The sequence below is a fragment of the Pseudophryne corroboree genome, chromosome 2, assembly GCF_028390025.1.
Source record: "Pseudophryne corroboree isolate aPseCor3 chromosome 2, aPseCor3.hap2, whole genome shotgun sequence".
In the NCBI taxonomy this organism is placed as follows: domain Eukaryota; kingdom Metazoa; phylum Chordata; class Amphibia; order Anura; family Myobatrachidae; genus Pseudophryne; species Pseudophryne corroboree.
The window spans coordinates 715,101,535-715,125,243 of NC_086445.1; the positions used below are offsets into that span (position 1 = coordinate 715,101,535).

General features: G+C 47.3%; 1 protein-coding gene across 1 annotated transcript in view; it reads right to left on the minus strand.

Annotated features, from left to right (window-relative positions):
* Positions 1–9,569: 9,569 nt before the first annotated feature.
* Positions 9,570–23,709, minus strand: part of C2H1orf74 (chromosome 2 C1orf74 homolog) — a 44,532-nt gene continuing 30,392 nt past the window's right edge. The window contains exon 2 of the mRNA XM_063955349.1: positions 9,570–13,435. Coding sequence (XP_063811419.1) covers positions 12,621–13,397 — 777 coding nt within the window. The 5' untranslated portion in view covers positions 13,398–13,435 and the 3' untranslated portion in view covers positions 9,570–12,620. The remainder of the gene's footprint in view (positions 13,436–23,709) is intronic.

Consider the following 23,709-nt stretch of genomic DNA (forward strand, 5'->3'; position numbering starts at 1 on the left):
ACAGGGAGTTCCTATAGCCAGAGTATATTTTGACTGGGGGGTTGGAAGAGGCATCTGGGATGTTGGGGTGCTGGACAATTTACCTGCCAGTGTGCTTCTGGGGACTGATCTTGGAAAAATGCATACCGCCTATGTAAATGAAAGTGATGTTGGTAATGATCCCGTGTTACTAACTCTTCTTTCCCTCAGCTGACTCCTGCTGATCTGCACATTAATGCAAATGTATGTGGTGATAAGAGTGTTGCAGACTTGTGTGTACCACAAAGTGTCTAACACTTTGCACTTTCACAGGGCGGAATCCAGTCAGGCAGAAGTGTGTCACAATGTACGTCCTTATGTAGAGTTATGTGATGTATCATTACCAGATAATGTTGCTAATGTACCATTATCAGGGTTTGGGGAGAATACTATATGCAACCCAGTATCGCAGGCAACTCCTGTGCTAGCAGTTCTGACAAGGGCAGCCCAGAAAAGCTGTGATTTAACCCCTGCAAGTGTGGAAGGTGTCTCACATGCAGGAGATCCCCCTCCACTCTACTCCCTTGTTCCCTGTAGAAGTTGCAAGCTCAGGCACTATACTGGGTGAGGGAGGGCCGTCACCTGCCCTGTTTCCCCACACTGATCAGCTACTCGGAAGCGAGGCATTCAGGGCACAACAACAAACTGATCCTAGCCTGGCCTCCCAGAGGGAGCGAGCCAATGAGGGCACACTGGGGAATAAATCAGACAGGATTTTTTTGTGGAAAATGGGCTGTTATATCGTGAGCCCAATGCCTCAGAGGTACTGGAGGATGAGGGTCCTGGCAGACAGCTGGTTGTTCCCCAGGCCTATAGGGAAGGGTTACTGAAAATAGCACATGAAATTCCCTTAGCAGGACATTTGACTAAAAGTAAAACCAAGGCTCGTTTGAGATCCAATTTTTACTGGCCTAACATGAAACAGCATGCAGACAATTACTGTAGCTCCTGCCATGCATGCCAGCTAGTTGGAAAATCTGGGGACATGTGCCGAGCACCTCTCATCCCATTGCCAGTCATATCTGAGCCATTTGAAAGAGTTTCTGTGGATGTTGTGGGGCCCCTAGCTATACCCAGTAGCTCAGGGAAGGAGTACATCCTGACTGGTGGACTATGCCACAAGGTACCCAGAAGTTGTAGCACCCTTCCTCAATTCGCGCAAATAAAGTAGCGGATGATCTCCTAGCCATTTTACCCAGGGTGGCGTTCCCAAAGGAAATGTTAACCAACCAGGGTACCCAGTATATGTCCAACCTCATGCAGAGTCTCTGTAAAAAGATGCAGGTGGATCACCTCATCACCTCGGTGTATCACCCACAGACAAATAGCCTCTGTGAACGCTTTAAAAGCACCCTAAAACAAATGTTAAGGACTTTTGTGGAGTCCCAGGGAAGGAATGGGAAAGAGTCTTGCCGCACCTCCTGTTTGCATACCGGGAGGTACCTCAAGAATCAACTGGATTCTCTCCCTTTGAACTCCTGTACAGGTGCGTGGCCCCCTAGATTTGATTAGGGATTAGTGGGAAGGAAAATTGGTTAGCCCTGAAACATCAGTGGTGCAATTCAGGGAGAAACTGCGGTCTCTAATGGAGCTTGTGCGGAGCAACCTGAAGGCTGCGCAGACTAAACAAAAACAGTGGTATGACCACCATGCGAGAGAATGTGTCTTTGAGGTGGGTCAAAAGGTCTTGGCTATGGTCCCTATGCGGGAGAACAAGTTACAGGCTGCCTGGGAGGGCTCCTACACTATAGTACAGCGTGTCAAAGATGTCAATTATGTAGTGTAAAAAGGGGAGGGACGTAAGAGGCAGAAGATGTATCATGTCAACATGCTTAAAGCTTATCCCGACAGGGGGGCTTGTTTGTTCGCTGTGTGTAGCTTGCCTGAAAATGATCAGGAATCTGACCCTTTGGTGGATTTAGCAGCTGCTGCTAAAGAAGGGCGATCCCTGTCAGATGCCCTCGTCCGTGACGAACTGACAGTGCAGCTAGAACAGCTCGCTAACACACTGCGTCCCTACAAATCCCATTTCACAGGGAGGCCTGGGAAAACACACTTGGTCACCCATCATGTGAACACAGGTAATCAGACCCCTCATAGATAGACAGCATATCGTCCGCTTCCCCTTAAGTGCTGGAGGCAATGAAGAGGTAAATTGATTAAATTGTGCAGCTCGGGGTGATTCAGAGGTCTCACAGTGCTTGGGCTGCCCCAGTTGTACTGGTCCAGAAGAAATGTGGGGGCACCCGGTTCTGTGTAGACCAGTGGTCGGGGAACAGGGGTAAATTACCCCCAATGGTGTAAAAATGAAATTCCTGGGGGTAATGGATGGTCGTGCTGCTGAAACACAGCCCCATCCAACACCGGCCAGCTCACGATGTGACGTGCTGACATCACGCCGCGCTCCCTCCGGCCCGCCCTGCGCTGTGCTCCTGGCCGCCCCGTGCTGGCGTTGGTGTGACTTGCTGACGTCACACCACGCTCCCTTATGCCTGCCCATCCTCCTGCACTATCCTGTCCTCCCACCAACCCACACACAGAACTTGAAGTGTTCTGTGGCTGACCGCTGACGGAGTTCCGTAGGATCAGACAGTGGACCACATAACAGTGGGAAATTCCCACTGACATTACTGAGGTGAGGATGTGACCATCTGTCTCCTAAAAGTCGTGTGTCCCTTCCCCTTCATCCATCTTTCTTACATTCATTCTGGTGTTTTGGGGAGAAAGTGTCAATGAACCCATTCATTGCCAAAAAATGATTGGCGAAAATAATAAAAAAAAAAATTTTTATACACAGTATCTCAGAAATGCCATATAAACAGTGATAAACAGTATATATGCACAATAATATATGATTTCTCTGACGTCCTAGTGGATGCTGGGTACTCCGTAAGGACCATGGGGAATAGCGGCTCCGCAGGAGACTGGGCACAACTAAGAAAGATTTAGGACTACCTGGTGTGCACTGGCTCCTCCCTCTATGCCCCTCCTCCAGACCTCAGTTAGAATTTTGTGCCCGGCCGAGCTGGATGCACACTAGGGGCTCTCCTGAGCTCTTAGAAAGAAAGTATATTTAGGTTTTTTATTTTCAGTGAGATCTGCTGGCAACAGACTCACTGCTACGAGGGACTGAGGGGAGAAGAAGCGAACCTACCTGCTTGCAGCTAGCTTGGGCTTCTTAGGCTACTGGACACCATTAGCTCCAGAGGGATCGAACACAGGCCCAGCCTCGGTCGTCCGGTCCCGGAGCCGCGCCGTCGTCCCCCTTGCAGAGCCAGAAGCAAGAAGAACGTCCAGAAAATCGGCGGCTGAAGACTCCGGTCTTCATTAAGGTAGCGCACAGCACTGCAGCTGTGCGCCATTGCTCCCCATGTACACCACACACTCCGGTCACTGATGGGTGCAGGGCGCTGGGGGGGGGGGCGCCCTGGGCTGCAATAAGAGTACCTTATATTGGCAAATAAACACATAATATAGTCAGCAAGACTATATATGTGTAAAATCCCCTGCCAAAAATATCCTGAAAAAAGCGGGAGAAGTCCGCCGGGAAGGGGGCGGGGCTATCTCCCTCAGCACACTGGCGCCATTTCCTCTCACAGCTCCGCTGGAAGGACGCTCCCAAGGCACTCCCCTGCAGTTTCCAGGCTCAATAGGGTAAAAAAGAGAGGGGGGGCACTAAATTTAGGCGCAAACTGTGTATTATAGCAGCTATAGGGGATAAAATCACTGTGTGTAGTGTGTATCCCTGCATTATATAGCGCTCTGGTGTGTGCTGGCATACTCTCTCTCTGTCTCCCCAAAGGACTTTGTGGGGTCCTGTCCTCAGTCAGAGCATTCCCTGTGTGTGTGCGGTGTGTCGGTACGGCTGTGTCGACATGTTTGATGAGGAGGCTTATGTGGAGGCGGAGCAGGTGCCGATAAATGTGATGTCACCCCCTGCGGGGTCGACACCTGAATGGATGGACATGTGGAAGGAATTACGCGACAGTGTCAACTCCTTACATAAAAGGTTTGACGACATAACAGATGTGGGACAGCCGGCTTCTCTGCCCGTGCCTGCCCAGGCGTCTCAAAAGCCATCAGGGGCTCTAAAACGCCCACTACCTCAGATGGCAGACACAGATGTCGAAACGGATACTTACTCCAGTGTCGACGACGACGAGACTAGTGTACATTCCAATAGAGCCACTCGTTATATGATTACGGCAATGAAAAATGTGTTGCACATTTCTGATATTACCCCAGGTACCACAAAAAAGGGTATTATGTTTGGGGAGAAAAAGCTTCCAGTGGTTTTTCCCCCATCTGATGAATTAAATGAAGTGTGTGAAGAAGCGTGGGCTTCCCCCGATAAGAAACTGGTAATTTCTAAAAAGTTACTAATGGCGTACCCTTTCCCGCCAGAGGACAGGTCACGTTGGGAGACATCCCCTAGGGTGGATAAAGCGCTCACACGTCTGTCAAAAAAGGTGGCACTACCGTCTCCGGACACGGCCGCCCTAAAGGAGCCTGCGGATAGAAAGCAGGAGGCTATCCTGAAGTCTGTATATACACACTCAGGAATTATACTGAGACCGGCTATTGCTTCAGCATGGATGTGCAGTGCTGCAGCTGCGTGGTCAGATTCCCTGTCGGAAAACATTGATACCCTAGACAGGGACACTATATTGCTAACCGTAGAGCATATTAAAGACGCTGTCTTATACATGAGAGATGCACAGAGGGATATTTGCCGGCTGGCATCTAAAATAAACGCAATGTCCATTTCTGCCAGGAGAGGATTGTGGACTCGGCAGAGAACAGGAGATGCAGATTCTAAAAGGCACATGGAAGTTTTGCCTTACAAGGGTGAGGAGTTGTTTGGGGATGGTCTCTCGGACCTCGTTTCCACAGCGACAGCTGGGAAGTCAGCATTTTTACCCCATGTTCCCTCACAGCCAAAGAAAGCACCGTATTATCAGGTACAGTCCTTTCGGCCCCAGAAAGGCAAGCGCGTTAGAGGCGCGTCCTTTCTGCCCAGAGGCAGAGGTAGAGGGAAAAAGCTGCAACATACAACCAGTTCCCAGGAACAAAAGTCCTCCCCCGCTTCCTCTAAGTCCACTGCATGACGCTGGGGCTCCACAGGCGGAGCCAGGTACGGTGGGGGCCCGTCTCAAGAACTTCAGCGACCAGTGGGCTCGCTCACGGGTGGATCCCTGGATTCTACAAGTGGTATCTCAGGGGTACAAGCTGGAATTCGAGACGTCTCCCCCTCGCCGTTTCCTCAAATCAGCCTTGCCAACAGCTCCCCCAGACAGGGAGGCAGTGCTGGAGGCGATTCACAAGCTGTATTCTCAGCAGGTGATAATCAAGGTACCCCTCCTTCAACAAGGACGGGGTTACTATTCCACAATGTTTGTGGTACCGAAACCGGACGGTTCGGTGAGACCCATTTTAAATTTAAAATCCTTGAACACTTATATAAGAAGGTTCAAGTTCAAGATGGAATCGCTCAGGGCGGTGATTGCAAGCCTGGACGAGGGGGATTACATGGTATCACTGGACATCAAGGATGCTTACCTGCATGTCCCCATTTACCCTTCTCACCAGGAGTACCTCAGATTTGTGGTACAGGACTGTCATTACCAATTCCAGACGTTGCCGTTGGGTCTGTCCACGGCACCGAGGGTATTTACCAAGGTAATGGCCGAAATGATGATACTCCTTCGGAAAAAGGGAGTTTTAATTATCCCGTACTTGGACAATCTCCTTATAAAGGCGAGGTCCAGGGAACAGTTGTTGATCGGAATAGCACTAGCTCGGGAAGTGCTACAACAGCACGGCTGGATCCTGAATATTCCAAAGTCGCAGCTGGTTCCTACAATGCGTCTACTGTTCCTGGGGATGGTTCTGGACACAGAACAGAAAAAAGTGTTTCTCCCGGAGGAGAAGGCCAAGGAGTTGTCATCTCTAGTCAGAGACCTCCTAAAACCAAGACAGGTGTCGGTGCACCACTGCACGCGAGTCCTGGGAAAGATGGTGGCTTCTTACGATGCAATTCCATTCGGAAGGTTCCATGCAAGGATCTTTCAGTGGGATCTGTTGGACAAGTGGTCCGGATCGCATCTTCAGATGCATCGGCTGATAACCCTGTCTCCAAGGGTCAGGGTGTCACTGCTGTGGTGGCTGCAGAGTACTCATCTTCTAGAGGGCCGCAGATTTATACAGGACTGGATCCTGGTGACCACGGATGCCAGCCTTCGAGGTTGGGGGGCAGTCACACAGGGAAGAAACTTCCAGGGACAATGGTCAAGTCAGGAGACTTCCCTACACATAAATATTCTGGAACTAAGGGCCATTTACAATGCCCTAAGTCAGGCAAGACCCCTGCTTCAACACCAGCCGGTGCTGATCCAGTCAGACAACATCACGGCGGTCGCCCATGTAAACCGACAGGGCGGCACAAGAAGCAGGATGGCGATGGCAGAAGCCACAAGGATTCTCCGATGGGCGGAAAATCATGTGTTAGCACTGTCAGCAGTGTTCATTCCCGGAGTGGACAACTGGGAAGCAGACTTTCTCAGCAGACACGACCTCCACCCGGGAGAGTGGGGACTTCATCCAGAAGTCTTCCAAATGGTTGTACACCGGTGGGAAAGGCCACAGGTGGACATGATGGCGTCCCGCCTCAACAAAAAGCTAAAAAGATATTGCGCCAGGTCAAGGGACCCTCAGGCGATAGCTGTGGACGCTCTAGTGACACCGTGGGTGTACCAGTCGGTTTATGTGTTCCCTCCTCTGCCTCTCATACCCAAGGTACTGAGAATAATAAGAATGAGAGGAGTAAGAACCATACTTGTGGTTCCGGATTGGCCAAGAAGAGCTTGGTACCCAGAACTTCAAGAAATGATCTCAGAGGACCCATGGCCTCTGCCGCTCAGACAGGACCTGCTGCAGCAGGGGCCCTGTCTGTTCCAAGACTTACCGCGGCTGCGATTGTCGGCATGGCGGTTGAACACCGGATCCTAAAGGAAAAGGGCATTCCGGAGGAAGTCATCCCTACGCTGATTAAAGCTAGGAAGGAGGTGACCGCAAACCATTATCACCGCATATGGCGAAAATATGTTGCGTGGTGTGAGGCCAGAAGGGCCCCAACGGAGGAATTTCAGCTGGGTCGATTTCTGCACTTCCTACAGTCAGGGGTGACTATGGGCCTCAAATTAGGTTCCATTAAGGTCCAGATTTCGGCTCTGTCGATTTTCTTCCAAAAAGAACTGGCTTCACTGCCTGAAGTTCAGACGTTTGTTAAAGGAGTGCTGCATATTCAGCCCCCTTTTGTGCCTCCAGTGGCACCTTGGGATCTCAACGTGGTGTTGAATTTCCTTAAGTCACATTGGTTTGAGCCACTTAAAACCGTGGAATTAAAATATCTCACGTGGAAAGTGGTCATGCTGTTGGCCTTGGCTTCGGCCAGGCGTGTGTCAGAATTGGCGGCTTTGTCATGTAAAAGCCCATATCTGATTTTCCATATGGACAGGGCAGAATTGAGGACTCGTCCCCAATTTCTTCCTAAGGTGGTATCAGCTTTTCATTTGAACCAACCTATTGTGGTGCCTGCGGCTACTAAGGACTTGGAGGACTCCAAGTTGCTGGACGTAGTCAGGGCCCTAAAAATCTATGTTTCCAGGACGGCTGGAGTCAGGAAAACTGACTCGCTATTTATCCTGTATGCGCCCAACAAGTTGGGTGCTCCTGCTTCAAAGCAGTCGATTGCTCGCTGGATCTGTAGTACGATTCAACTTGCACATTCTGCGGCTGGACTGCCGCATCCTAAATCTGTAAAAGCCCATTCCACGAGGAAAGTGGGCTCTTCTTGGGCGGCTGCCCGAGGGGTCTCGGCTTTACAACTTTGCCGAGCTGCTACTTGGTCGGGTTCAAACACATTTGCAAAATTCTACAAGTTTGATACCCTGGCTGAGGTGGACCTTGAGTTTGCTCATTCGGTGCTGCAGAGTCATCCGCACTCTCCCGCCCGTTTGGGAGCTTTGGTATAATCCCCATGGTCCTTACGGAGTCCCCAGCATCCACTAGGACGTCAGAGAACATAAGAATTTACTCACCGGTAATTCTATTTCTCGTAGTCCGTAGTGGATGCTGGGCGCCCATCCCAAGTGCGGATTGTCTGCAATACTTGTATATAGTTATTGCCTAACTAATGGGTTGTTGTTATGAGCCATCTGTTCGTGAGGCTCAGTTGTTGTTCATACTGTTAACTGGATATAGTATCACGAGTTGTACGGTGTGATTGGTGTGGCTGGTATGAGTCTTACCCGGGATTCCAAATCCCTTCCTTATTGTGTCAGCTCTTCCGGGCACAGTTTCCTAACTGAGGTCTGGAGGAGGGGCATAGAGGGAGGAGCCAGTGCACACCAGGTAGTCCTAAATCTTTCTTAGTTGTGCCAAGTCTCCTGCAGAGCCGCTATTCCCCATGGTCATTACGGAGTCCCCAGCATCCACTACGGACTACGAGAAATAGAATTACCGGTGAGTAAATTCTTATTTTTCACTGAGTGCATTTCCCCAAGCCACTCTGTCCTGAGGCCATAAATGTGTTTAGTAGTGACAAGATCAAAACCCAGCAAGAGTGGGAGAAGAAATTTATGTTCAAGTTTCTGGTCTCTCATCCTATCAAAAATGTTGGCGGTGGAAGACTGCATCATTCAGCTCTCATCTTCAAACAAACTGGTCACTTAGGTCATAAAGCAAAAGCCTGGAGTTCTGTTTCCAGCAACTCAGCATTGAGCTGGTCCCAAAGGTTGGGAGGGGGTGAGTGCAGCTGAAGGGTATAACTATCACTCTCTCAGTAATATGTGTGTTCATTCTTCATGGGATGTAGTTATAGCTAGAGAAGTGGACCGATCAACTCATCTGTGTCATCCCCATGTCCGGATTCTAGATTTGTGCGTAAGTCTAGGCTTCGGGAAATCTTCTCTGTTTATTTTTGTTTGAGTTTGTACCATTTTTAAAATCTTCTTAATTAATCTTTGTAACAATTTTTTTTACTAAAGCTCTGAAGTATTCTTGGAATTAAACTTACAAATTCTAGTCCTGATTCTGTGATTCTTAGAACCTAAGGCCTCGTGTGAAGGCCTCGTGTGGCACACGTCTACCTACTTTTTCTAAGCAGTGTGTGTGTGTGTGACAGGTAGAAGCAAAGGCTACCTTGCATTTAGACTCTAAAATCCCTCTTGCTGGTGGTGGCGAATGTGTTTGTATGACCCCCGCATGTCCAAAGTGACCCACACGTCATAGGCGGTGCTTCTCAGATTGGCGTATCTGGAGAAGCGACTGGCAGGTCCGTGACATAGGACAGTGTTTCTGAGGCTAGAAGGACCAAAACAAGCAACCTACATGGAGGGTTTCCATGTTATTCTTTTGCCAACCGTTACCTGCCTTTCTGTACTCTTTATATTGCAAAGTATTTACTTCTAGAACAGTCTATAAACTGCAGTGCCTAATACAGCAGTAGTTCAAGAAGCATGTATAGACAATCACCGATTGACAGATGTCATTCAATTTATTTTGTGTCAGCTGGTAAATATAACACGGAGGCTCAGGATTTATAAGAATATGATTATTGGTGCAGATATAAGAACAAAAACATGCATGTGAAAGTGATGATGAGATACTCTGCTTTGGATTTATCTGCATTTTATTGTCCAATATATTCTTGAAAGTCTGAGGAAAACTTTGTCAATCATCAATATTACTTCTTGCAAGTCCTTCTAAGTCAGACTCCCACAAAACATAAGGTTGCTATATTCTATATACATTTCCTTAATTTGTTCAAATCCCCAAGATAACTTGTTAGGACTGGCTTAGATGAGAAAGCTATTTGTCCCAGAATGCTTAGGGAGTGTCCACTACATGTCAGGCTAGTGCCAGGCAGATGCAGAAAAACAAGCATGATGTAACCTATAGCACACAATCTGTGACCGAGTTGGGTCTCGCATGATATTAATGTTTTGTTTGACTTCCAAAAGTTAATACAATGGGCCAGATTCATTACATATACTTTGATGTAAATGTGTGTTCAATATTTAACAAACTGATACACCCTATGAGGATTCTGCTAGTTTGTAATCATGTAGAAATCAACATTTTTAACCCTATGGTCACAACATAGAAGGAACACTGGCACATAACAGTGTACAAAAAATCTTCCCAGATATTTTTGGAGTATATTCAGAACTTAATTACTATCTTGTATTTATTAAGACTCCCATAGTGCCATACAAAGGAATAAAATAGACAACAGAAACATAAGTGCTTAATAATGCAGACCATATAAATTCACATTTATGCAGAGAAGACAGAGGGAAACGCGAGGTAAAAATGGAAGGAGACTCTAATGGAGCAATGGAGGTCATTCCAGAGTTTAGGAGCTGCCCATGAGAAGTCCAGAATGTGAGATTAGGAAGTAGTGATCAGGGAGGACTTGAGGTGACAATCAGCACAGTTAAAGAGGTAGGAGGAAATTAGGCTGGAGATGTAGGGAGGAGCATTCATGGGGAAAGAGTGGGGAGTTTGAATTGAATTAAGAGTGTTCTAGGGAGACAATGGAGTTACTATCCGAGAGGGACAGCACAGGTAAAGCAACAAGAGAGAAAAGGGAGGCAGACAGTAGAGTTGAGGATAAACTGGAGAAGGATGAGGCAGGAAGAAGCCAAAAATGAGAAGAATACAGTAATCAAGGTGGCAAATGAGTAGAGCATGCATGAGCTTTAGTAGCTTCCAAGATGAGATAGGCAGAGCTGACCCTGACCAATTTGGTGGCCTATGCAACATCTGTGTCACGCCGCACCTCTGGATGGGCCTTCCCCGGATTGATGCTGTCAAAAGACTGGCACTGAGGAGAATAATCCGCCTCCTTATCTGCCCCGTACTGCCTCTAATGCTGCCCTGCTCAGTGCTGTAAATGCTGGTACGATAGGCCAAGCTCCACCCGCTGTATGTTAAATAGGTAAGGATTGCAGGGATAGGCTGACTTTATTCCAAAGGGCCCTAGGTTTCCTTGCTTAGCTTCTTGCTCTCCTTAGGGCTCCTCCTTTGAGGTGAAAAGGTAAAGATTTTCGCACAACACTTAAGGTCACTGGGAGAGCTGTCGGCACCCTTTACACAGCAGATAGTCAGCAAATGCTTGTCAAGCTTTCCTTTAATACATTTAAGAGTCAAACGATCTATGTCTCCTTTACTGCTTTTACTGAGAGAATCTGCAATGTTTAGTGCAAGTGAAAATTTAACCTCTGATAATTACACTGTTCTCTCCTGACTGAAAATCGTTTGGTTAAGTACTTATATGTGGAATCTAAATAAATTGAGACATATATACATATATATATATATATATATATAAATAAATATATATATAAAAAATCTCAAATACCACTGACTCATCACAAAATCTCCTGAACCATAGGGCTTCACTTCCTTGCCAGTGGCAGTTTTACAGCAGGCCATTATTCAAATAGGGGAGCCACACTCAGCGATGTTTGACAGTGTTTAGACGTGGCAGTTGATGTGGCTCCCCTATTTGAATAATGGAGTGCTCTGCCACTGCAAGGAAATCCAGGAACAGAGCATTGTATCTCCCCCCTCCATGACTTGATATCGCCGGCACCATGCATCGGGCTGTCTTAACTTTCCTCTGTGAGGGGGGAATTACCTCACCCCTTTTAACCCTTTTGTGGGTGGAATTTAGGAAAATCCCTTCTTAGTGGGTGCCTACGTCACCAAATCAAGCTACTGTCCAAATTTCAAGTTCCTAGTCCTTATGGTTCAGGGGATTTTGTGATGAGTTAGTGGTATCTGCCATATACAGTGTGTATGTATGTATGTATGTATATTCACATATAGTATACTATACACACACACATACAGACACTTATACATATATACACAGTCGCACACTTATGCACACAGCCACACACTTATACACGCTGCAGCCCATAGAAGCCAGTTAGGGTTGACATTGAGAAGCATACTCTGTTAATCACAGCTCGGCCTGGCAGTCCCAGAGGAAGAATCACCTCACCCCTGGGTGTGTTTGTCGTGTGGGTGATTGACAGGTAGCACTTCCAATAGGAAGTCACAGTGAAGTCAGTGCAGTCACAGACTGTAATTGGCTCAGTGAGCTGAGGTTGCGTATTTTTTTTTTTTTTTTATTATTTTTTTTTGGGGGGGGGGGGGGGGTTGTTAGCTGCTGTCCTGCAGCCCTTAGGTAAAATATGCCACTGTTAGCAATGCATGGGAAGACTAGATGGGCAAAGGGGGTTCTTATCTGTCAACAAAAACATTTCTGTGTTAATGTGCCTAGGTTTGTTATCACCATCTTGTCTGTTCAATTGATTACTGTTACATAAGAGCACTGCAAGCAATGCCAGAAGGAATCGCATATTAATACTGAAGGAAGAAATCTTTTATGGACCAGGTAAATTCATCATACTAAGCAACAGGTGTTTTATGTCATTAGAAGAAAATAAGGATAATATATTGTAAGCTGGGTTGTAATGGAGACAAAGCAGGCACACCTATAATCCAATTTGCATTATATACACATTCCTTTAGAGAGCCACAGCTGGTAGTGTTACAGTTTCTGTGATAATTTCAAGGTCTGTGAAATGACCTTGTTCATGAAACACACGTCTGACATCCTTGCTCCATGTCTGCAGTGGCGATTGCAGAGAAGGATATATCAACTCTGGAATTGTGAAAGAATAAAGCTGAAATTTATGTAGTTCTATTTTGGGACATGTGGTCTGGACAATAAAACGCTTCAGTGGCATAAGAGACAAGCAATTCTCAAAGTTTCTTGTGGTATCAAACCAGTAAACAGCCGGGTAATGGAGGAGGAGACCAAACATTGTGCAGAGATTCCACTCTGAACAAGGGAGCTCTGTAACTGTTATGGAACCTGGCTGTTCTCCCAGGTAAGGTCTTAGATGCGTCAAAAGATCTGAAATATGGGGTCGGATATGACAAAGTTGATCCTGCCCAAATATCTTGGGTTGCTTTAGCTGGGCAGAAACATCCATTACGTGTAAGTCTTTACTCTGTAGTAATATCTTCAGAAAAGAGACAACTCTCGACACATTAAGAATCAGAATATTCTCTTCCATGGTAAGAAGGTGGAGAGGCCCTTTTATAAAACCCATCTTTTGAAGCTCTTTGAGGTAGTTCAATATTTGGAGCATATCTGCTGCACTGAAGTCATACAAAAAACACGGCTTTAGTCCACAGTCTACAGACAGTATTTCAGCAGCAAGTTTCAGGACTAATGACCTCTTCAGCCCTTTAAGATGGTTCTTCGCTGCCGAGTGAAGATCCTTTATAAGAGACATTGCAGCAGAACTCAAGGAACCGTGACTTGTATTGCCATCTATGATAAATAAACAAAACCCCTTCAGTGAAACATTGAGGATTACACTGCCAAATTATATATATATATATATATATATATAGATTAAAATAGGATTTTAATACCTACCGGTAAATCCTTTTCTCTTAGTCCGTAGAGGATGCTGGGGACTCCAAAAGGACCATGGGGTATAGACGGGATCCGCAAGAGACATGGGTACACTACAAGACTTTGAATGGGTGTGAACTGGCTCCTCCCTCTTAGAGATGAGCGCCGGAAATTTTTCGGGTTTTGTGTTTTGGTTTTGGGTTCGGTTCCGCGGCCGTGTTTTGGGTTCAACCGCGTTTTGGCAAAACCTCACCGAATTTTTTTTGTCGGATTCGGGTGTGTTTTGGATTCGGGTGTTTTTTTCAAAAAACCCTAAAAAACAGCTTAAATCATAGAATTTGGGGGTCATTTTGATCCCAAAGTATTATTAACCTCAAAAACCATAATTTCCACTCATTTTCAGTCTATTCTGAATACCTCACAATATTATTTTTAGTCCTAAAATTTGCACCGAGATCGCTGTGTGAGTAAGATAAGCGACCCTAGTGGCCGACACAAACACCGGGCCCATCTAGGAGTGGCACTGCAGTGTCACGCAGGATGTCCCTTCCAAAAAACCCTCCCCAAACAGCACATGACACAAAGAAAAAAAGAGGCGCAATGAGGTAGCTGTGTGAGTAAGATAAGCGACCCTAGTGGCCGACACAAACACCGGGCCCATCTAGGAGTGGCACTGCAGTGTCACGCAGGATGTCCCTTCCAAAAAACCCTCCCCAAAAAGCACATGACGCAAAGAAAAAAAGAGGCGCAATGAGGTAGCTGACTGTGTAAGATAAGCGACCCTAGTGGCCGACACAAACACCGGGCCCATCTAGGAGTGGCACTGCAGTGTCATGCAGGATGTCCCTTCCAAAAAACCCTCCCCAAACAGCACATGACACAAAGAAAAAAAGAGGCGCAATGAGGTAGCTGACTGTGTGAGTAAGATAAGCGACCCTAGTGGCCGACACAAACACCGGGCCCATCTAGGAGTGGCACTGCAGTGTCACGCAGGATGTCCCTTCCAAAAAACCCTCCCCAAACAGCACATGACGCAAAGAAAAAAAGAGGCGCAATGAGGTAGCTGACTGTGTGAGTAAGATAAGCGACCCTAGTGGCCGACACAAACACCGGGCCCATCTAGGAGTGGCACTGCAGTGTCACGCAGGATGGCCCTTCCAAAAAACCCTCCCCAAACAGCACATGACGCAAAGAAAAATAAAAGAAAAAAGAGGTGCAAGATGGAATTGTCCTTGGGCCCTCCCACCCACCCTTATGTTGTATAAACAAAACAGGACATGCACACTTTAACCAACCCATCATTTCAGTGACAGGGTCTGCCACACGACTGTGACTGATATGACGGGTTGGTTTGGACCCCCCCCAAAAAAGAAGCAATTAATCTCTCCTTGCACAAACTGGCTCTACAGAGGCAAGATGTCCACCTCATCATCATCCTCCGATATATCACCGTGTACATCCCCCTCCTCACAGATTATCAATTCGTCCCCACTGGAATCCACCATCTCAGCTCCCTGTGTACTTTGTGGAGGCAATTGCTGCTGGTCAATGTCTCCGCGGAGGAATTGATTATAATTCATTTTAATGAACATCATCTTCTCCACATTTTCTGGATGTAACCTCGTACGCCGATTGCTGACAAGGTGAGCGGCGGCACTAAACACTCTTTCGGAGTACACACTTGTGGGAGGGCAACTTAGGTAGAATAAAGCCAGTTTGTGCAAGGGCCTCCAAATTGCCTCTTTTTCCTGCCAGTATAAGTACGGACTGTGTGACGTGCCTACTTGGATGCGGTCACTCATATAATCCTCCACCATTCTTTCAATGGGGAGAGAATCATATGCAGTGCCAGTAGACGACATGTCCGTATCCGTAATCGTTGTCAGGTCCTTCAGTCCGGACCAGATGTCAGCATCAGCAGTCGCTCCAGACTGCCCTGCATCACCGCCAGCGGGTGGGCTCGGAATTCTGAGCCTTTTCCTCGCACCCCCAGTTGCGGGAGAATGTGAAGGAGGAGATGTTGACAGGTCGCGTTCCGCTTGACTTGACAATTTTCTCACCAGCAGGTCTTTCAACCCCAGCAGACTTGTGTCTGCCGGAAAGAGAGATCCAAGGTAGGCTTTAAATCTAGGATCGAGCACGGTGGCCAAAATGTAGTGCTCTGATTTCAACAGATTGAGCACCCGTGAATCCTTGTTAAGCGAATTAAGGGCTCCATCCACAAGTCCCACATGCCTAGCGGAATCGCTCCGTGTTAGCTCTAGAGATGAGCGGGTTCGGTTCCTCGGAATCCGAACCCGCCCGAACTTCAGCTTTTTTTACACGGATCCGAGCGACTCGGATCTTCCCGCCTTGCTCGGTTAACCCGAGCGCGCCCGAACGTCATCATGACGCTGTCGGATTCTCGCGAGGCTCGGATTCTATCGCGAGACTCGGATTCTATATAAGGAGCCGCGCGTCGCCGCCATTTTCACACGTGCATTGAGATTGATAGGGAGAGGACGTGGCTGGCGTCCTCTCCATTTAGATTAGAAGAGAGAGAGTGAGATTGAGACAGAGACACTTGATTTACTGGAGCTTAGGAGTACTAGAGAGTGCAGAGTTTACTAGTGACTGACCACTGACCAGTGACCACCAGTGCAGTTTTATTTAATATAATCCGTTCTCTGCCTGAAAAAAACGATACACAGTGACTCAGTCACATACCATATCTGTGCTCAGCCCAGTGTGCTGCATCATCTATGTATAATATCTGACTGTGCTCACACAGCTTAATTGTGGGGGAGACTGGGGAGCAGTTATAGGTTATAGCAGGAGCCAGGAGTACATATTATTAAAATTAAACAGTGCACACTTTTGCTGCAGGAGTGCCACTGCCAGTGTGACTGACCAGTGACCTGACCACACTGACCACCAGTATAGTATACTATATTGTGATTGCCTGAAAAAGTTAAACACTCGTCGTGTGACTTGTGTGGTGTTTTTTATTCTATAAAAAACTCATTCTGCTGACAGACAGTGTCCAGCAGGTCCGTCATTATATAATATATACCTGTCCGGCTGCAGTAGTGATATATATATATTTTTTATATCATTATTTATCATCCAGTCGCAGCAGACACAGTACAGTAGTTCACGGCTGTAGCTACCTCTGTGTCGGCACTCGGCAGTCCATCCATAATTGTATACCACCTACCCGTGGTTTTTTTTTTCTTTCTTCTTTATACATACTACATCTCATTATCATCCAGTCTATATTAGCAGCAGACACAGTACAGTACGGTAGTCCACGGCTGTAGCTACCTCTGTGTCGGCACTCGGCAGTCCATCCATAATTGTATACCACCTACCCGTGGTTTTTTTTTTCTTCTTTATACATACTACATCTCATTATCATCCAGTCTATATTAGCAGCAGACACAGTACAGTACGGTAGTCCACGGCTGTAGCTACCTCTGTGTCGGCACTCGGCAGTCCATCCATAATTGTATACCACCTACCCGTGGTTTTTTTTTCTTTCTTCTTTATACATACTACATCTCATTATCATCCAGTCTATATTAGCAGCAGACACAGTACAGTACGGTAGTCCACGGCTGTAGCTACCTCTGTGTCGGCACTCGGCAGTCCGTCCATAATTGTATACCACCTACCCGTGGTTTTTTTTTCTTTCTTCTTTATACATACTACATCTCATTATCATCCAGTCTATATTAGCAGCAGACACAGTACAGTACGGTAGTCCACGGCTGTAGCTACCTCTGTTTAGGCACTCGGCAGTCCGTCCATAATTGTATACCACCTACCCGTGGTTTTTTTTTCTTTCTTCTTTATACATACTACATCTCATTATCATCCAGTCTATATTAGCAGCAGACACAGTACAGTACGGTAGTCCACGGCTGTAGCTACCTCTGTGTCGGCACTCGGCAGTCCGTCCATAATTGTATACCACCTACCCGTGGTTTTTTTTTCTTTCTTCTTTATACATACATACTACATCTCATTATCAACCAGTCTATATTAGCAGCAGACACAGTACAGTACGGTAGTCCACGGCTGTAGCTACCTCTGTGTCGGCACTCGGCAGTCCATCCATAATTGTATACCACCTACCCGTGGTTTTTTTTTTCTTCTTTATACATACTACATCTCATTATCATCCAGTCTATATTAGCAGCAGACACAGTACAGTACGGTAGTCCACGGCTGTAGCTACCTCTGTGTCGGCACTCGGCAGTCCATCCATAATTGTATACCACCTACCCGTGGTTTTTTTTTTCTTCTTTATACATACTACATCTCATTATCATCCAGTCTATATTAGCAGCAGACACAGTACAGTACGGTAGTCCACGGCTGTAGCTACCTCTGTGTCGGCACTCGGCAGTCCATCCATAATTGTATACCACCTACCCGTGGTTTTTTTTTCTTCTTTATACATACTACATCTCATTATCATCCAGTCTATATTAGCAGCAGACACAGTACAGTACGGTAGTCCACGGCTGTAGCTACCTCTGTGTCGGCACTCGGCAGTCCATCCATAATTGTATACCACCTACCCGTGGTTTTTTTTTTCTTCTTTATACATACTACATCTCATTATCATCCAGTCTATATTAGCAGCAGACACAGTACAGTACGGTAGTCCACGGCTGTAGCTACCTCTGTGTCGGCACTCGGCAGTCCATCCATAATTGTATACCACCTACCCGTGGTTTTTTTTTTCTTCTTTATACATACTACATCTCATTATCATCCAGTCTATATTAGCAGCAGACACAGTACAGTACGGTAGTCCACGGCTGTAGCTACCTCTGTGTCGGCACTCGGCAGTCCATCCATAATTGTATACTAGTATCCATCCATCTCCATTGTTTACCTGAGGTGCCTTTTAGTTGTGCCTATTAAAATATGGAGAACAAAAATGTTGAGGTTCCAAAATTAGGGAAAGATCAAGATCCACTTCCACCTCGTGCTGAAGCTGCTGCCACTAGTCATGGCCGAGACGATGAAATGCCAGCAACGTCGTTTGCCAAGGCCGATGCCCAATGTCATAGTACAGAGCATGTCAAATCCAAAACACCAAATATCAGTAAAAAAAGGACTCCAAAACCTAAAATAAAATTGTCGGAGGAGAAGCGTAAACTTGCCAATATGCCATTTACCACACGGAGTGGCAAGGAACGGCTGAGGCCCTGGCCTATGTTCATGGCTAGTGGTTCAGCTTCACATGAGGATGGAAGCACTCAGCCTCTCGCTAGAAAAATGAAAAGACTCAAGCTGGAAAAAGCACAGCAAAGAACTGTGCGTTCTTCGAAATCCCAAATCCACAAGGAGAGTCCAATTGTGTCGGTTGCGATGCCTGACCTTCCCAACACTGGACGTGAAGAGCATGCGCCTTCCACCATTTGCACGCCCCCTGCAAGTGCTGGAAGGAGCACCCGCAGTCCAGTTCCTGATAGTCAGATTGAAGATGTCAGTGTTGAAGTACACCAGGATGAGGAGGATATGGGTGTTGCTGGCGCTGGGGAGGAAATTGACCAGGAGGATTCTGATGGTGAGGTGGTTTGTTTAAGTCAGGCACCCGGGGAGACACCTGTTGTCCGTGGGAGGAATATGGCCGTTGACATGCCTGGTGAAAATACCAAAAAAATCAGCTCTTCGGTGTGGAAGTATTTCACCAGAAATGCGGACAACATTTGTCAAGCCGTGTGTTCCCTTTGTCAAGCTGTAATAAGTAGGGGTAAGGACGTTAACCACCTCGGAACATCCTCCCTTATACGTCACCTGCAGCGCATTCATAATAAGTCAGTGACAAGTTCAAAAACTTTGGCCGACAGCGGAAGCAGTCCACTGACCAGTAAATCCCTTCCTCTTGTAACCAAGCTCACGCAAACCACCCCACCAACTCCCTCAGTGTCAATTTCCTCCTTCCCCAGGAATGCCAATAGTCCTGCAGGCCATGTCACTGGCAATTCTGATGATTCCTCTCCTGCCTGGGATTCCTCCGATGCATCCTTGCGTGTAACGCCTACTGCTGCTGGCGCTGCTGTTGTTGCTGCTGGGAGTCGATGGTCATCCCAGAGGGGAAGTCGTAAGCCCACTTGTACTACTTCCAGTAAGCAATTGACTGTTCAACAGTCCTTTGCGAGGAAGATGAAATATCACAGCAGTCATCCTGCTGCAAAGCGGATAACTGAGGCCTTGACAACTATGTTGGTGTTAGACGTGCGTCCGGTATCCGCCGTTAGTTCACAGGGAACTAGACAATTTATTGAGGCAGTGTGCCCCCGTTACCAAATACCATCTAGGTTCCACTTCTCTAGGCAGGCGATACCGAGAATGTACACGGACGTCAGAAAAAGACTCACCAGTGTCCTAAAAAATGCAGTTGTACCCAATGTCCACTTAACCACGGACATGTGGACAAGTGGAGCAGGGCAGGGTCAGGACTATATGACTGTGACAGCCCACTGGGTAGATGTATGGACTCCCGCCGCAAGAACAGCAGCGGCGGCACCAGTAGCAGCATCTCGCAAACGCCAACTCTTTCCTAGGCAGGCTACGCTTTGTATCACCGGTTTCCAGAATACGCACACAGCTGAAAACCTCTTACGGCAACTGAGGAAGATCATCGCGGAATGGCTTACCCCAATTGGACTCTCCTGTGGATTTGTGGCATCGGACAACGCCAGCAATATTGTGTGTGCATTAAATATGGGCAAATTCCAGCACGTCCCATGTTTTGCACATACCTTGAATTTGGTGGTGCAGAATTTTTTTAAAAACGACAGGGGCGTGCAAGAGATGCTGTCGGTGGCCAGAAGAATTGCGGGACACTTTCGGCGTACAGGCACCACATACAGAAGACTGGAGCACCACCAAAAACTACTGAACCTGCCCTGCCATCATCTGAAGCAAGAAGAGGTAACGAGGTGGAATTCAACCCTCTATATGCTTCAGAGGTTGGAGGAGCAGCAAAAGGCCATTCAAGCCTATACAATTGAGCACGATATAGGAGGTGGAATGCACCTGTCTCAAGCGCAGTGGAGAATGATTTCAACGTTGTGCAAGGTTCTGATGCCCTTTGAACTTGCCACACGTGAAGTCAGTTCAGACACTGCCAGCCTGAGTCAGGTCATTCCCCTCATCAGGCTTTTGCAGAAGAAGCTGGAGACATTGAAGGAGGAGCTAACACTGAGCGATTCCGCTAGGCATGTGGGACTTGTGGATGGAGCCCTTAATTCGCTTAACAAGGATTCACGGGTGGTCAATCTGTTGAAATCAGAGCACTACATTTTGGCCACCGTGCTCGATCCTAGATTTAAAGCCTACCTTGGATCTCTCTTTCCGGCAGACACAAGTCTGCTGGGGTTGAAAGACCTGCTGGTGAGAAAATTGTCAAGTCAAGCGGAACGCGACCTGTCAACATCTCCTCCTTCACATTCTCCCGCAACTGGGGGTGCGAGGAAAAGGCTCAGAATTCCGAGCCCACCCGCTGGCGGTGATGCAGGGCAGTCTGGAGCGACTGCTGATGCTGACATCTGGTCCGGACTGAAGGACCTGACAACGATTACGGATACGGACATGTCGTCTACTGGCACTGCATATGATTCTCTCCCCATTGAAAGAATGGTGGAGGATTATATGAGTGACCGCATCCAAGTAGGCACGTCACACAGTCCGTACTTATACTGGCAGGAAAAAGAGGCAATTTGGAGGCCCTTGCACAAACTGGCTTTATTCTACCTAAGTTGCCCTCCCACAAGTGTGTACTCCGAAAGAGTGTTTAGTGCCGCCGCTCACCTTGTCAGCAATCGGCGTACGAGGTTACATCCAGAAAATGTGGAGAAGATGATGTTCATTAAAATGAATTATAATCAATTCCTCCGTGGAGACATTGACCAGCAGCAATTGCCTCCACAAAGTACACAGGGAGCTGAGATGGTGGATTCCAGTGGGGACGAATTGATAATCTGTGAGGAGGGGGATGTACACGGTGATATATCGGAGGATGATGATGAGGTGGACATCTTGCCTCTGTAGAGCCAGTTTGTGCAAGGAGAGATTAATTGCTTCTTTTTTGGGGGGGGTCCAAACCAACCCGTCATATCAGTCACAGTCGTGTGGCAGACCCTGTCACTGAAATGATGGGTTGGTTAAAGTGTGCATGTCCTGTTTTGTTTATACAACATAAGGGTGGGTGGGAGGGCCCAAGGACAATTCCATCTTGCACCTCTTTTTTCTTTTATTTTTCTTTGCGTCATGTGCTGTTTGGGGAGGGATTTTTGGAAGGGCCATCCTGCGTGACACTGCAGTGACACTCCTAGATGGGCCCGGTGTTTGTGTCGGCCACTAGGGTCGCTTATCTTACTCACACAGTCAGCTACCTCATTGCGCCTCTTTTTTTCTTTGCGTCATGTGCTGTTTGGGGAGGGTTTTTTGGAAGGGACATCCTGCGTGACACTGCAGTGCCACTCCTAGATGGGCCCGGTGTTTGTGTCGGCCACTAGGGTCGCTTATCTTACTCACACAGTCAGCTACCTCATTGCGCCTCTTTTTTTCTTTGCGTCATGTGCTGTTTGGGGAGGGTTTTTTGGAAGGGACATCCTGCGTGACACTGCAGTGCCACTCCTAGATGGGCCCGGTGTTTGTGTCGGCCACTAGGGTCGCTTATCTTACTCACACAGCTACCTCATTGCGCCTCTTTTTTTCTTTGCGTCATGTGCTGTTTGGGGAGGGTTTTTTGGAAGGGACATCCTGCGTGACACTGCAGTGCCACTCCTAGATGGGCCCGGTGTTTGTGTCGGCCACTAGGGTCGCTTATCTTACTCACACAGTCAGCTACCTCATTGCGCCTCTTTTTTTCTTTGCGTCATGTGCTGTTTGGGGAGGGTTTTTTGGAAGGGACATCCTGCGTGACACTGCAGTGCCACTCCTAGATGGGCCCGGTGTTTGTGTCGGCCACTAGGGTCGCTTATCTTACTCACACAGCTACCTCATTGCGCCTCTTTTTTTCTTTGCGTCATGTGCTGTTTGGGGAGGGTTTTTTGGAAGGGACATCCTGCGTGACACTGCAGTGCCACTCCTAGATGGGCCCGGTGTTTGTGTCGGCCACTAGGGTCGCTTATCTTACTCACACAGCGACCTCGGTGCAAATTTTAGGACTAAAAATAATATTGTGAGGTGTGAGGTATTCAGAATAGACTGAAAATGAGTGGAAATTATGGTTTTTGAGGTTAATAATACTTTGGGATCAAAATGACCCCCAAATTCTATGATTTAAGCTGTTTTTTAGGGTTTTTTGAAAAAAACACCCGAATCCAAAACACACCCGAATCCGACAAAAAAAATTCGGTGAGGTTTTGCCAAAACGCGGTCGAACCCAAAACACGGCCGCGGAACCGAACCCAAAACCAAAACACAAAACCCGAAAAATTTCCGGCGCTCATCTCTAGTTAGCTCCTCCTTCAATGTCTCCAGCTTCTTCTGCAAAAGCCTGATGAGGGGAATGACCTGACTCAGGCTGGCAGTGTCTGAACTGACTTCACGTGTGGCAAGTTCAAAGGGCATCAGAACCTTGCACAACGTTGAAATCATTCTCCACTGCACTTGAGACAGGTGCATTCCACCTCCTATATCGTGCTCAATTGTATAGGCTTGAATGGCCTTTTGCTGCTCCTCCAACCTCTGAAGCATATAGAGGGTTGAATTCCACCTCGTTACCACTTCTTGCTTCAGATGATGGCAGGGCAGGTTCAGTAGTTTTTGGTGGTGCTCCAGTCTTCTGTACGTGGTGCCTGTACGCCGAAAGTGTCCCGCAATTCTTCTGGCCACCGACAGCATCTCTTGCACGCCCCTGTCGTTTTTTAAAAAATTCTGCACCACCAAATTCAAGGTATGTGCAAAACATGGGACGTGCTGGAATTTGCCCATATTTAATGCACACACAATATTGCTGGCGTTGTCCGATGCCACAAATCTACAGGAGAGTCCAATTGGGGTAAGCCATTCCGCGATGATCTTCCTCAGTTGCCGTAAGAGGTTTTCAGCTGTGTGCGTATTCTGGAAACCGGTGATACAAAGCGTAGCCTGCCTAGGAAAGAGTTGGCGTTTGCGAGATGCTGCTACTGGTGCCGCCGCTGCTGTTCTTGCGGCGGGAGTCCATACATCTACCCAGT